The sequence below is a fragment of the Puntigrus tetrazona genome, unplaced genomic scaffold (assembly GCF_018831695.1).
Source record: "Puntigrus tetrazona isolate hp1 unplaced genomic scaffold, ASM1883169v1 S000000646, whole genome shotgun sequence".
Lineage (NCBI taxonomy): Eukaryota > Metazoa > Chordata > Actinopteri > Cypriniformes > Cyprinidae > Puntigrus > Puntigrus tetrazona.
Window position 1 is genome coordinate 37,997 of NW_025048267.1, and position 14,928 is coordinate 52,924.

The 14,928-nt window shown below is 35.9% G+C and overlaps 1 protein-coding gene and 1 long non-coding RNA gene across 2 annotated transcripts; one reads left to right on the plus strand and one right to left on the minus strand.

Moving 5' to 3' along the window:
- The first annotated feature begins 301 nt into the window (after window positions 1-301).
- Window positions 302-10,431, plus strand: LOC122334801 (OX-2 membrane glycoprotein-like). Its single transcript, XM_043232702.1, is given in 9 exon segments — window positions 302-442; window positions 1,919-1,982; window positions 2,222-2,297; window positions 2,921-3,253; window positions 3,818-4,147; window positions 7,377-7,510; window positions 7,513-7,660; window positions 7,762-7,867; window positions 10,278-10,431. Coding segments are annotated over 6 exon segments (1,104 nt in total). The 5' UTR covers window positions 302-442; window positions 1,919-1,982; window positions 2,222-2,227; the 3' UTR covers window positions 7,851-7,867; window positions 10,278-10,431.
- An 891-nt stretch (window positions 10,432-11,322) lies between these two features.
- On the minus strand, window positions 11,323-11,738 carry LOC122334802. The gene is made up of 3 exons (XR_006248813.1): window positions 11,692-11,738; window positions 11,570-11,610; window positions 11,323-11,494 (listed from the first exon to the last, which is right to left on the minus strand). It is a non-coding gene; the product is annotated as an uncharacterized LOC122334802 (long non-coding RNA).
- Window positions 11,739-14,928: the final 3,190 nt, after the last annotated feature.

Genomic DNA, 14,928 nt, shown 5'->3' on the forward strand with positions numbered 1-14,928 from the left:
TTTTACATTACATTTACTTTACTCATATTACTCGTTTTTATGTATGTATTTATTTATTTTTCCATTCATCGACAGCGAAACTGGATCAAAAAACGAAATCCAACGCCCACGTGTCCTCTGACGTGTCTTTACGCCTTCTCACGCGCGCGGCCGGAACGAATCTGTTTTTCAGAAGCGGAGGAGATATTTTTGATTGCAGAAGGCTCGCACCACTAGATGTCGCTGTTTGTTCGCTCCGGTAAACGCACGCTTCCATGCGCTAAGCGTCAGCGGGCCTTTCTGAGCACTGATTGCTATGCTTCCCACGACTGCATGCCCAACTTCCTCACTTCCACTTCCATTCGTATCCCGAGTCTCACACATGCCAGAATAACGCCGAGCCACTGCATTCGCCAACGCTTGTGTTTTTGCAAAACGGATGAACGCAGCCATGCATTTCCAGGTAAAACTCTTATTCCAATTATTAGCCTATATTAAAACTAGTTTGTTAATACATTTACAACCAAAAAAGGGGCTGAAGTTTAACACTTTCTTCTTAAGTTTCAGAAATTATAATCCATATTTTCTTACTCAACTAATTTTCAAATCAGTCAATGCATCTACTCTTGAAATTAGTTTGCAAGAGTTAACTTGCAAAGGGGTTTCCACATCTATAGACTGAATGTATGCATTCTGTCCATTCTTACATTAAATGACCATAGTTATGCACCTTTGAGTGCTTTTTTTTCTATTCTAGCAGAGGAGTTACAAATCGGTAACACTTTACAGTAAGGTGTAATTTGCTAACATTAATTAAACATTTATTACAGTGTTTAATCATCTTTTTTAACTAAATTAGCCGTTCGTTGTTAGTTTATGTTCATAGATGTTAATAATACATTAATAAATGCTGAGATTTCTAACGTGAAATTGTATTAATAAATGCTGTAGTAGTATTGTTCATTCTTCTTAGTTCATGTTTACTAATTAACGAATGTTAGCATTAAAATTAATTGTAAGACGTTACAAATCTTTAATCTTCAGCAAAACTGTCCATATCACGTATGCTGTGAAGACTTTATATTCAGAAAAACATTCTTCAAACTAGATCGCGGATGAACAAATTATTGTATTATTTTACAGATTGTGATTTATAGACTTGCCATTTAAATCGTTGCACATAAAATGTTTATTCAGAGCTTTTTTTGTTATAATATGCCCGTGATTTACATAAACCACATATTTGTTTAGCACATTAAACATGATTTACGAAGGTTATTTTGAAATGTAGTAGGGGTTGGGGGATTGTGGACAGCAAAATGAAAGAAAGAAAGAAAGAAAGAAAAAAGAGGCCGAACCGTGGTGTTTTGAGGTCGGCAGGGGCGTGTGGCTGCCTGGAAGTATTTGCCATGTTGCTCAAAAATCATCTGCTGGAACCACTCTTTCTGTGGATTTACTGGCAGAGTTCAGCCACAAGTGTTTTTAATCATATAGTTTGTGTAAAGAGCAAAGGAAGCTGTCTCCTCGAGTTAATGTTGGTCTAGACCGTAAAGTGGGAGCTGGGTGGCACCTGAACTGTTGTTAAAGTGCCAGAAAGGTTATGAACCTCGACAGGATGCAGGCGGTGGGAGATCGCGCCATAAATACACCTGGCAAATAACAATCACATTTCCAAACAATCAGAAATGCTGAATTGCACTGTTACCACTGAGAATGCCATAAATAGTGCATCGAATCCTCAAACTGCAGCACAGACTAGACTTGTGGGATAAATATTTTCCTTGAAGTCTATGTAAATCTGAGCTGTATGCCACCAGGGGATGTGTCTTTATATAGTATAGCACACCACAGCAAAAGCCTTTTTGCTTGACATTTGAAGTTATCATATGTTTTAAATAGCTTTAATAAAATGTGTTATTATTGTATGTTTGTTATAAAGCAATGGCTGTTGAGGAGCTGAACTGATATTGCGTGGACTGCCTGCTCTGTACAAATCTGTGGCTGTAAGTAACTTGAATTCTCCGACTCTGACTAGTACTTAGTGCCGTATATTTTTTAGACATTGCACACAATGTAGCAGTGCTCATTAGGGCGGCGCTGCCTTGGTCGCCCATTGTGATGAACTAGGCCGTTGTGAAACCTGTTTATGTAGAGTCTGCTTTAGCGGACATGAATAACACAGATTCTGTAAATTCATTGTGAAAACTCTCATTCGGTGGAACTGACTTATGAAATCTCTCAGGTCAAGATGTGTGGATCTTTGTCTGCGATATCTCTGCAAGTCTGGGTGACGCTGACGCTGCTCTCTCGGCTACAAGGTGCCTGTTCGTTTCCTTTTTGAGCTTTAGAGTATCTAAGATCTAGAACGCTATGTAGGTCATCTAAGAGTGACCGTGAAAAAAAAGAAAAGGACGAATCTTAAAACGCTTAGAAATGCATTCTTTGGTTTTATGCAGATCAACGTTTATGGCATTTTCAAGAGATTAAACTGATTTTGTCCCTTTCAAAAAACAAAAAAGGAAGCAGTTTATTCATAAATATGCTTCCATATATACAAGAGGTCACTTTAACATACATTTAGTGTTTTATGTTTATGATTCTGCATGTCGGTTGTGCCACATAATTTGGGTTACGCAGACAGAAGTTAAAAATCTAATAAATAAAAATGACCAAAAAAAATTAACTCATTACGAAAAAGATTTGATCATTTTGCAAGGATTTTATAATTGTAAATTTTATATTAAGGCCCCAATAAGGATAAAAATGAAGTTTAATAAGATCATACAGTAGAACAAGTGAAACCATTCATTGCATTTTAAATTTATTTATGAATAAATGAATAGAGAGGAATATAAAACACGTAAAACTATTGACTCGTGCTCTTTCATATCGTTGTTAAACGTTATTCTAATATTTGCACTATTTTGTCGATATGTCCTAGGTAAGGTCCTTGCACCTTCTCATCTGGAGGCGATGACTGGACGTCCCTTCATGCTGGCCTGCAATATTACCTTAGAGACAGGAGAGGCCTTAAAACAAGTGCTGTGGTTAGACATGACCAATAAAACAATGCTACACTATCAGCCTGATAAGTATGACCACGTCACCCAAGTGGATGGAGTGGAGCTTTCCCAGAAAAGCGCAGGTCAGCAAGCTCACACCAGCGTTATCACCATCAGAAGAGTTGCGCCCGCCAACGAGGGCTGCTACCAGTGTCTCTTTGATGTGTACCCAACCGGGCAGCAGAGAGGAAGGACGTGTCTTTCACTCACGGGTGAGACTTTCTCAAACTCTTTCTGTGATATTTTTCAACACAGATGATCCGAAATTATGGATTTTAGAAGAAACATGATTCGCTCATCAAAAGGACTGCAAGGAAATGCTATTTTCTCAGCTCTATGATGGTTTCGTGATGAATGACGTGATTTATTGGTGGTTATTACAAAACATTGATTATTCGTTATAAATAGTGCCCCCAAAAGGAAGTGGTGAGAACCACTTTCCTGTCTGGCCGCATTTTACTTAAAAAAAACTGACAACTAGCTATCACGAAAACCACAAGACTCTGCATCAGATAAAAACTGACACTGGGTTAATTTTTATCAGCCTAAGTGTGGGTTACATCTGAAAGCCATGAACGTGTCGTTTACTCACTTTCACGTCTTTCCAAACACTTACAACTTACTTTCGTTTGAGAAAAGACTTTCTTTTTCTCATAAAATAGCAAGTCGATGGTCAACGTTTGATCACCTTCACCAGCATTATGAGCAAACAGTGCCGTGATTTTTATTACTTGGAGAGTGTAAAAATCCCTTCACTTTTTTTGTATTTGTTTCAGCAATGGTGGAAATGATGGACAATAAAACAGTTGTGAGCGGACAGCCTGTTACTCTTCCATGCAAGTATACTCTCAGTAAGAGAGTCCGGCAGGTTCTGTGGAGGAAAACGGCGGAGCAAGGGGACACAGCCACTGTTGCTTCTTATGTGAAGAGTAGCAGACCCGTCATTGAGAGCCCTTTCAAGGATCGTGTCAGTCTAAATCCATCACTCGGGCAGACCAAGCTCTCCATACACCAGGTTCAGACAGAGGACGAGGGCTGTTACACCTGCGAGTTCCACACGTATCCAGGTGGCATTAAGAGCGCCACGGCGTGTCTGTCAGTCTATGGTAAGTGCGAAGAGTAGTAATGCGGAGCTTATGGCCATTTTCTTAAAAAAATCAAGGGATAGTTTACCCAAAAATGAAGTAGTCTTGTGAATGTGCATCGAAGTCTGACAGAGAAGAGAAGTTTTTTTGCGTCATACCATTACAGTTGAACGCGGTTATCGCATGGACTATTTTAATGATATCCTGAATGCATTTTTTTGGCATTGAATGGGTCGGTTACGTTGGTGTCTATGCAGGGTGAGAAAGCTCTCGGATTTCATCAAACAATATATTCATTTGTGTTCTAAAAATTAACTTATGGGTTTAGATCGACACGAGTAATGAAGAATCATTTTTGGGTGAACCGTCTCTTTAAGAATAACTACTGAAGCAGTCTGTGATTGGCTCCAATTTTTTAATAAACCCCAAAACTATGATCATCCGGTTCTTTTAATTCTGTATAAGATTCATTGACAGGACACCTTTATTCAGTTCTTGTCATGATTTAGTTCAAATAAAAGGTACATTAAAACAGCGACTCATAAAAGCTTGAATGTACCTTTTCTAATATATGTTTCTAATTGCTGAATTAAAATTAATCAGAATGTTCTGTATTACCCGTATGGATGTCGCTACAATGAATAGCACTGCTAAAAAGTACATCGATTTCACACATTCAGCTTAGCCTCAAATCTCACACGTGTGGGTTTGCAACATTTCACACACGTGTAGACTGTTAACAGATGGAAAATTATTGTCTTTTTCCATTAGCATTGTTTGGGGTATTTAACAGCCCCTTGCCTCTTTTTGGGGTAATACAAAGTTCTCCAGATATACGCTGAGTAGGAGTCGGTATATCTGTAACAAAGTGAAAAAAAAATGAAGTGAGAGTGAGGAAGAAAGAGAAAGTGTTTGTGCGTATGTCGTTCAGGTTTTGCCTAAAAAAGCTTACAAAAATGTTGAAAGTATCATCAGCCAATGGTGTGGGAGGAAAACAGCTTATAAACACAGTACTAAATAATGCAGTAATTATAAAGTAAATATAAATAAAAATGAAATACAATAAAGCAAATCTGAGAAAAAAGAAGAAGGAACAGTTAACTAAAAAAAAAAAATAAAAAAAAATAAATAGTTTATACTTGTTTTTCCAAATAAACCTTGTTTTTCTTTGATTTAATGTGAAGATAGAAAGGTGACACTTTATTTTAAGATGTGTAATTATACATTTAAATACCAAGTATTGTTAATTAAGTACATGTGCTCACTATATGGGTTTGATTTAGGTTTACTTGCATGTAATTATACATAAGCACATGTAACATAACCAAGACAGCTTAAAATAGTGTTAATCAATAGAAATTCTGAAGACAGGGTTAGTCACTCTGTAGCATGTTGTTCCAGTGAATACACATAATTTATTCAAGTTTAAAACACATGGAAAAAGCAAACAGCAGGAGCAAACCAATCAAAATTAGCCTTCTTTAGCTTTAGAACCACTGTGACTGAATTGAGTCGTGAACAAATCATTTAAACCTCTTAATGTTAACTGAAAAAAGTTTTGGAAACCTGATCCGACCATAGGACAGAAGTCATTTTGACCGCATTTATGACGCTTTCTTATTGTACCTGACAAAGGTAAATGACAGCATTTAATTCATCACTTTAATTTTTGGGTCCCTGTTCACCCCAAAAAAACACTTCCATTTCTACAGCAGTAACTTTTCAGAGGCGCTCAGCAGCATTTCCTGTTTCGGGCCACAATTACACAGAGATGACAAAAATGACCTACATTCTTTATCTCGCGCATATCGTTTTTGTGCAGCGGTGATATTAGCCCCCACATTATTTAACTCTGTTGAAAGCACCGCAACCACTGCCAGGTTAATACTTTTTGAGGAGAAAGTTAAAAGCGGTCAAAGCTGACGCTGGTTCTGATGCTCGGCTGTGACAGTAGTTTAGAGGATAGATTGGGATGAGGGCCAGTGCGATTACTGCGTCTCTGTTCCACTAGAACAGAGCTCCACTGTGTGTCCTTTCCCTCTGTTGATATTCTGGCTGTTGTCACCAAAAACCTCACACAGCCACAGAAGCGCACAGAGCCTCACTCTCCCCTCGGCTTGTCATGGTTTGTCCTTTCTCTTTTATCTGACTTATGTCACAGTGTTCCTCTTTGATGGAGTCTGCCGCAGACATGACCAGCGTCTGACGGCTTGTAATCAGCATAACAACACAAGCGCCTTCTTTTGTCTTCTGAATGAAGCTGCCACTTACAATGTGACAAAGAAAAGTTCAACGTGGCCAGTACAGTATTTGTAACGGACATATACAAAGTTCACATGTTTGGCACACTTTGACTGTTGTGAGGGTTCCCAGCTAAACATTATCTCGACAACCGAGAGCACGCAGGTCATCTCTGGGGATTTGAAGTCTAAAGATTTAAATAAGTCTAAATAATTTAAATTAAATTTTAAATTGAATGTATTGCAATTGCTGATCAAATTAGCAGATAATAAAAGCATCTGCAAAATAAAAATAAGAAAGTACACTGATATGGAACAGAAACAAATTAAATATAGATATGGTCCTCACTTGCCACTTGTTATTTTAGTATCATTGAGATAATATTATAGTATTTATGTAGCTATGCCATTTTCCTTTTATTTGTATTGAAAGTTTTATTTTTTCATCTTTATATTTCAGTATGTAGTTTTAATTATTTTAGTACACAGAGTTAAAAATGTATAGCTGAAAAGAAAAAAAACACTTTATTTTAAGGACCAGTTCTTATTATTAAGTATTAACTGCAACTTTTGACTCAATAAACTACTCATTTTCAACCTATCAATAGTAAGGTTATGCAGAACAAGGCATTAATATGTACTTTATAAATACTAATAAACCGCCAACATGCTGGTAATACTCATGGTAATAAACACCTAGTTAATAGTGAGAATTGGTCCCTACATTTTTTTAAATAATATTTTTAGTAATATAAAGTTTTAAGTTAATAAGTAATTCACCCTAACTCCAATTTGCATAATAATTTTTTAAGCGTCTAACAGACACCTTCTATAATGTTTTAGTGTCTTTTAGTTATGTCAATTTGGGGCAAATGTGATGTATGTATTTAATTAATGAAATTAAATTTGAACTACAATCATATTTAACATTTTTTACTCTTATAGTCTTATAGACTATAGACTCTGATGTCTTATATAATTACACAATGAAGTTCATGTCATTTTCCCAGTCCTACCCAAACCTGAGGCCAGTTACGTCACCGTATCTCAGGGCATTGTGGAGGCGAACTGCTCAGCCGTGTCGCGTCCTGCAGCAGAGATCTCCTGGAATGTGGAGGGTCACAATCAAACCCTGGGCCCCCTTACGTCACCTCCTTTTACCAGCTAGGGGACGGCACCACCATGGTGGTCAGTTCCATTGAAATGCAGTCTCAGCTACTGGACGATGAACTCGTGAAGTGTAAAGTACGTCACCAAGGCCTTGAGTCGGCCATCTATGTGTCTCTGAATAAATGTGAGTGAAACCTACTCGATTTTTTTGTCCTGTTATGTTCTGGTTTTGTTAGTGGACTGTTGTGAATATTTACTGTAATATATGCGTGTGTTTTATTTCAGCCAGGAACATCCATGTCGTTCTCATTTCAGCCAGCTGCGTGGCCCTTGTGCTGCTCATATGTCTGTGTATCTGCCTGAAGAAGTGCTAGCTTCACCTGCTGATGTGGTCAGTAGCACCGTGATCGCTTTAATCATTTAAGGCACGCACAATTTATAGTCATTTATTTATACATATATACATTTGTAAATAAAGGCTGTTGGATCTACGCCTTTATGTTTTAAATATAAAAGTGTACACATATAAGAAAGTAGAAGTTTGTGTGCAAGAATAAGCACAGGAAGACAAAATAGTTTTCTTTGGATAATGTTAATATTTTTAGTTTTTATAATATTAGTTTTTATTCTCTTGGCTTTTGACACTAATGGAAATATAAGTTATATATAAACAGATATTTCCTACAGACACACTGCAGCAAAAGACAAAAAAAGCCAAAATATTTTTAGCTTGTGAAAATTTTGGCCACTACTGTATAACTAGTATTAATGTAATATAATATGTAAGTGCTTTATACGTTTTAGCGGTAATATATTGCATTTCACCCTTAAGTTAATAAAGTTAAAGACTGTACTTTTCCAGAGGATCTGATGAAAACAGCTACTGGAAAAGCAGCCGGAAATAGAGACGCCAGAATGACTCTCGCTAACCTCGCAATCTGTCTTCTTTATCCAAGTCTTCCTTCCTGCTTCATTCTTTTTCAACTTTCCTCAGAATCTGCAGGTCACCCGGAGGGGTCAAAAGAAAAGAAACATTTCATATTTGTTTTAAGTTTAAACCAAAGCAAATAAATTAGCACAAGGTCTTGGGGAGTGAAAAAAGCGCCTCCGGCCGGTCAGACAAGAAATCAGATAATTCTCTTAAGGTTGAGTTCATTCTCTTACCGATCATTGCTGCACTATACATGAGTGAAGTGTTCTTAAAATCCTTCTGATTGGTTGTGGTTTTTGGTTTGAATTTTATTGCACTAAAATAGGTTTTGGTCTCAGATAAGATGTAAAAATAGTATAGAAGCAAAGCTTATAAATGAAACCAAATATGTCTATACAGAGCCCTGTTTATGTACAGAATCACAGGAAGTCTAAGGTGTTACCACTTCCTGTCTCTTGCAGGAAGCCCATCTTATACCATCACCGTTTAGTGTGATGAACACAAAGTTATTGTGAATTGTCATTACAACTCCTCTTCCATGATGGGAATTACTTATGAGTCAAACAGGAAATAAATGGGAAAGGACATTATTTTACTTATTAGGACTTTATTAACTCATGAAAAGTGTGTGTTAAATACCAGAATGGAGTGAGAGTGATCTACAGCTCAATTTATAAATTATAAAGTTAAAAAACGTATTTTCTTTTCAACAAAAAACTCATTCACATGAGCAACGAGCCATTCACAGCAAGACCTGTAACTTGGCCTTTCAGAACCGAATGTAACATTCCTTTTAACCCAAAACTGTGTTGCTGTTCCTTAAATGTCGAGCGTCACATTTGTCTGAAGTCTCCAGAGGAGGACGAGCTCCCTCAGTTGTCTGGCTCCTCCCAAGAATTTTCTCCCTCTTCACATAAACATCTTCACCGAGCTTTCCTTGCTGCTATCATCTTTGCGCACCAAGCACATTAAGGCAGTGTTTCTACACCTGCTTCAAAACCTTTTTTTTTTCAGCATCGACATCTATTTTAAGCATGCGAAACCCAGTGTAGCTTGCAGGATTATTCATACGTTGAATTCTCTGAACAGTGGAAGCATTGTGGCTCTGTAGCGTTTGTCAAAACACTGCTCTGTGTGGTGAGAGGGAAACCGTTTGAGCAAGATCATTTCTAGCAACTTGCTTAGAGAACTTTATGCTGTAGTGTTCCCTGTTAAAGGCAGCCTGTTGCAAAAGACTTTCTTTCCCAGAGAGGGAAAAAAAAAAACAATCCAGGTTTTCAGATTCGAAGAACCTTATGATGAGGAAATGGTCACATCTGCTTAAACGTAATGAGTGAAAATATTTTCAATTCGCACTTGTTGTGATATTAAAGCTAACTTTCATGTTGCCCGCTATTGTAAGACGTATATGAAGTCATGAAAATGTAGTACAAGTTAGGTGGTAGCAGTTTTAAGCTGAAAAGGAACAAAACAAAACATTAATCAACATCGATTATCTTTCAACCCATCCTTGTATCAATTTGACATTAAGTAAAGCATTAGCTTTAGGAGTTTAGGATGCTCAGATTTCTAAAAAGTCTTCAAATTTTTTCTAAAAACACTTCTAATTTGTTACGCTTTATTTTGAAAGTCCAGTTCAGACATTCTAGCTTTTTGTAACATGGCCAACTACATGTTAAGGTTTAGTACATTATGTTGACAAATGTATCTTTGTGTATCCATCAAAATAAAGTGTTAGACGTTATTAAGCAGACTAATAATCGACGTTTAGTTGAGCTAGTTACTTACTGTTAGTAAAATGGACCATCGAAGTGTTATCATGTAATTCAAGGATATTAAAACATTTCTTTTTTCTCTCTTCTTTCTTCAGGCAGACTGAAATAAAAGGAAATGCTGCTACGTTCAGATACACCCTGACCAAACAACAGTGTTCCCTCTGTCTGAATCACAGACGAATCTGAGTCAACGTCTTCTAATATAACTGATATTCAGTGTAACAGTATAAAACAAACGTTTAATCAACACTTCCAGCACTAGATTTCTTATTTATTATAGACTGTATATTTTAGTAAAGGATTTTTCTTAGTGAATCTGTACTGAATCGTTACTCTTTAAAGCGACCTATCTATATTATCTGAAAGCTAACACTCTGTAATCATAGATAAGTTAGTTGTTATTGTTAGCTTTACTGATGTTTTGATCGGTGTAATAAAATAATAGAGTTTTATCAGGGAAACACTTTTGTAGACACTTATTTGGCCTTCAAAAGCAAAGTTATTGTCTCGATGTTTGGATTAAAGTGTTTTCCAACTAGAGGAAGTGAGCTCCTTTTAAAACATTTAGCTAGACGTCTTTCTGAAATTGGGTATTTCCATCCTCTTTTACACCTCTTTGTAATTTGTGTTTTATATAAAGTTCTCTGAAATCTCTCAAATAATAAAGCAAACATGCACTTTGTTAATTTTAAATTGTGTGATATTGTAAGATATTATATTTAATTTGCCATTGTAAAGACAACCAAGTGAGTGATCCACCCACCCACCTATAATAATATTTGTATTATTATTATTATTATTATTATTATTATTATTATGTAACAGGTCTACAGCCAAGTTCATAAAATGTTAAACAGTAGAAAAAATTATATATATTATATATATATTAACTGATAATTCATTACACATCTTTCTGAACTCATTAGTTTGCCCATCTATCCTTTAATATATGCTGTTATTTTATTAAATAACTTGAATTATTATTTTTTCGTGGATAGCAGCTTTATCTAGACATCAATATAAAAGCAAAAAAGGGTATATATGTTTTATATGGAATTTATTAAAGAAAAATGTATTAACAATCAGCAATTCACAAATACATTTCTGAAGCAATTGTTGAGTAATAATTTCACAGCTGGGCATATTACTATTTCAAAGCAAACTACAATATATGAACTGAATTTCTGAAGTATTACAGTCGCTAATGTGCTCTTTACAACAATAACGACTGTTAAGCACGGTATAAAACAGAGGTCAGCACATCTGAATTCAGACAGAGAGCAGGAGGAAGACCCTTTTGTGTTTCCATGCACTGTGGAAGTGAAAACAGCATTTAGAAAATAAAACGCACAACATGATAAACAGTTCATTTTAAAACAGAACGTACCTGATTTTTATTTGCCATATGTTTTCTTGTAGACTTTCTTCCTAAAATATTTCATAGGATTATGCAGGGAAACACAGAACTAATAGAAGTTAAAGCAGCTGAATTAAAACGCTCACACTCACCTTGGTGTCTAATGGCATAAAGAAAGGATACGATGATAACTATGAAACCAGCCCCAGTATTCCACTGCTGATGTACAAAAAATACCAGTTATTTAGCTGTGTATTTAGATCAGCTACTGCTGTAGGTAGTAAACAGGGAGAAAGTGTTTAAGAGATGTGGTAAGTATCCTGCAAAAAAGTAAGTGTATCAGTAATATCCAGTTTTAAAGGTCACATACTTTTCATTTGTATTATCAGCTAAAAATGTCTTAAGCCATTAATAGTTAAATGTCTTAATAAGACTGATTTATGATCAACAAAATCATCAGTGAATCTCTAGATAATGTCTCTTACATGTCACAGTCACATTCATAGCATGACTTATAGACATATCGCCTTCTTTACATCTGTAGAGACCAGTATCCTCCATTGAGATGTCTGAGAAACCAGGAAAGCCATCCCTTCATGTTCTGTGAGGTTCTTCCACTCTGGTTCTTATGTTATCTGAGTAATTTAAAGGGTTACAGTTATGTCCGTAGATTTTGCACCATGAGACTCTTGGGTTCCTGTGACATCCGTGTAGAGTTATAGAACAGTTTATCTTCAACTCGCTCGTAACAGGAGCTAGAAACACTGTGTTTCGTGGCACTCTGACCAGCGGAATACAAGCCGTCCCAGACCCTACAAGAATGAAGAAAAACAAGCAGATCAAGAAAAGTAAATTTTTTATATGTCAGGTTTTTAGAGATCTACATTGACATCATCCACCAAAATATCTATTAACTAAGCATTTTCTTTCTTTTTTTTTATTTTAGTAGAATTGACATGGTTATTTAAACTATTAAAAATGTTTACTGGTGTAACAACTTTATAAACAACTGAACAAATTTCAGGTGTGCGTGTTTGTACAAATGTTGAATTTGTTTTATAGCTTTTTTTTTTCTTTCTTTTTTTTTTTTTTTAGATTTGATGGTAACTGCATAACGCTTCACGGTAATGCAGGGGCATGAAAAGTTACTTTATCTAAATGTAATAAATAATAAATAAAAATTAAATGAATAAGATGAGGTAACTACATGATTTATAAAATCCTAATTCATCCCAAATTCATCACATTTAAGAATATAGAGGAGGTCTGAATGCTCACCGTTTGTGGTACTCTTGACAATTACAGGCATCAATATCAGAACAGTGGCCAGGATCATCTGGAAGACACAGTTGCTTATCGTTTAACGTCTTTTAATGCATAAGTTCTTTAAGGTCTTAAAAATTTTTTTGCATTATTTAATATTAATTTTAAAATCAGATCTGTGCACATATGTGTGCAAAGCGTGTTGGACTGAAAGCGCAAATGTTATGTAAGCCAAGACATCTCTTACCATCTCTGTTTTTCTTTTCTTGTACTTAACTTGTATCTTCAAATCTATGAATCATAAGTGCTTTTCACCTGCGTTGTTTCTCAGCAATTCTTTTTTGCTAGCTGGCTTTGTGTCTTTGTCCGTTTCAGATGGTTTGCTCTTCCTGGTTTGTCTTCTTTTTATCTCCGACAGTGTCAGACCTTCTCTAGTGTGCTTGTAGTGGTTTCAGTTTGTCTAAACCTTGGTACAGGTTGGTCAAACCTCTTCAAATGTTAAAGAGAAAGGATGACCTAGAAACAAATGGACTAATTTGGAATGGAGAGATATGACTAGCAGTTTAAAATGTGTAGAAAAATATAAAACATACAGGTAATTCTTCCACCAGGACATTATATATTAGTTTATAGGCAAGTGCTACTAATATTTTTATAGTATAGTGCTATACATTAACTAACTAGTTTTAATACTACTTAAAACATATGAAAATTACCCCATATCTTACTCACCCCGAAGCCATCCACAAGTACTATGATGTAAGACTAACCTGTATGCCTCTGAAGCAGATCGTAACAAAAAAATTCAAGTTTTACAACTTAAATAACTCGCGTGTTATTTAGGGCCCAGGAAACGTTCTCCTGTTGTGGGCGTGTCTTTGAAACAACATGAATAAATCTTCTACTTGTTTAATGGATTATTTTGAAAAGGTAATGAAGTTTCAGTGTTAAGCATTAATTGCAGCAGTTACTAAATAAAAGTCACGGAACAATAGATGATCATTGTAACATGGACATACACAGAGGTGCTCTCATCGAGTGCCGAGGTCCCGTTTTCATAAATATTCCAGGCACCAGACTTAATTTTGCATTATTTCCTTCCACATACTTTCACACGACTTTCTTTGTCTTTTCAATTTGTACTCGTCATAGTAACGTTCAATGAATGTAACAAATGTTTATGTGATCAAACTCCACCCACTGGAACAGTTTTTCATAGGAACCTGTTATTACACCGAAACTCAGCGCTTTAATTTTAAAACTAGAAATAGTTTTGTTACTATCCCACACAGTTGTGGTAAGCAGGAGAGCACACAACTAGCATAAGGGTAAATAAAAGGCTTTAATCCACTCAGGGATGAAATAAACAATATACAGACAGGCAGGTAGACAGAACAAAACCACACGCACATAAAGACGAGATCAGACAAACAGAACTGAAACCACAGGACTTAAATACTCTACGGAATTACTTAATAAACTACACACAGCTGAAGACAATAAAGACAATAAACTAAAGTGGAGTTCTAACGGAACACATGGCAAACAACAAAACCCAAAGTCCAAAGAGCGTGACAGTTACAAAAACCCATTGATCTGCCTCCAAAAGACATATAGGTTAGTTTTATGTCACGGATATAGCGTCAAAATAATGGCTGCTATCCACAAGCATAACCAAGCTTGGAAGAGCCAGGATACATTTTTAAAAAACTCAAGACTGTGTTTTTCTGAAAGAAAGTCATATACATCTAGGATGGCTTTGGGGTCAGTAAAATATGGGGTCATTTTAATTTTTAGGTGAAACGATTCTTTAAAGTATGTAGTTGTGTAAGAACATGTAAGAGTTTATGCTACTACAAATAATGTCTATGTATTACTTTTTGTGACATAAATAACGTATTTCAAATCAAATTTTCCACTAAACGCGATAGCCACGCCGAGCGATCTCATCGTGTATTAATAATGTATTTACATAATTTTTACGTAATGATGTCATTGTGTATTGTACAATGTCTTTTAACAACTTTGATCCACATACAAACCTGTCTTTAGCAAACTTCCTCCGAAAAAAGGAGTTGGTAAAACTGAGATCCATTGACACCTCCTTGTGGATGATGACTGAACAG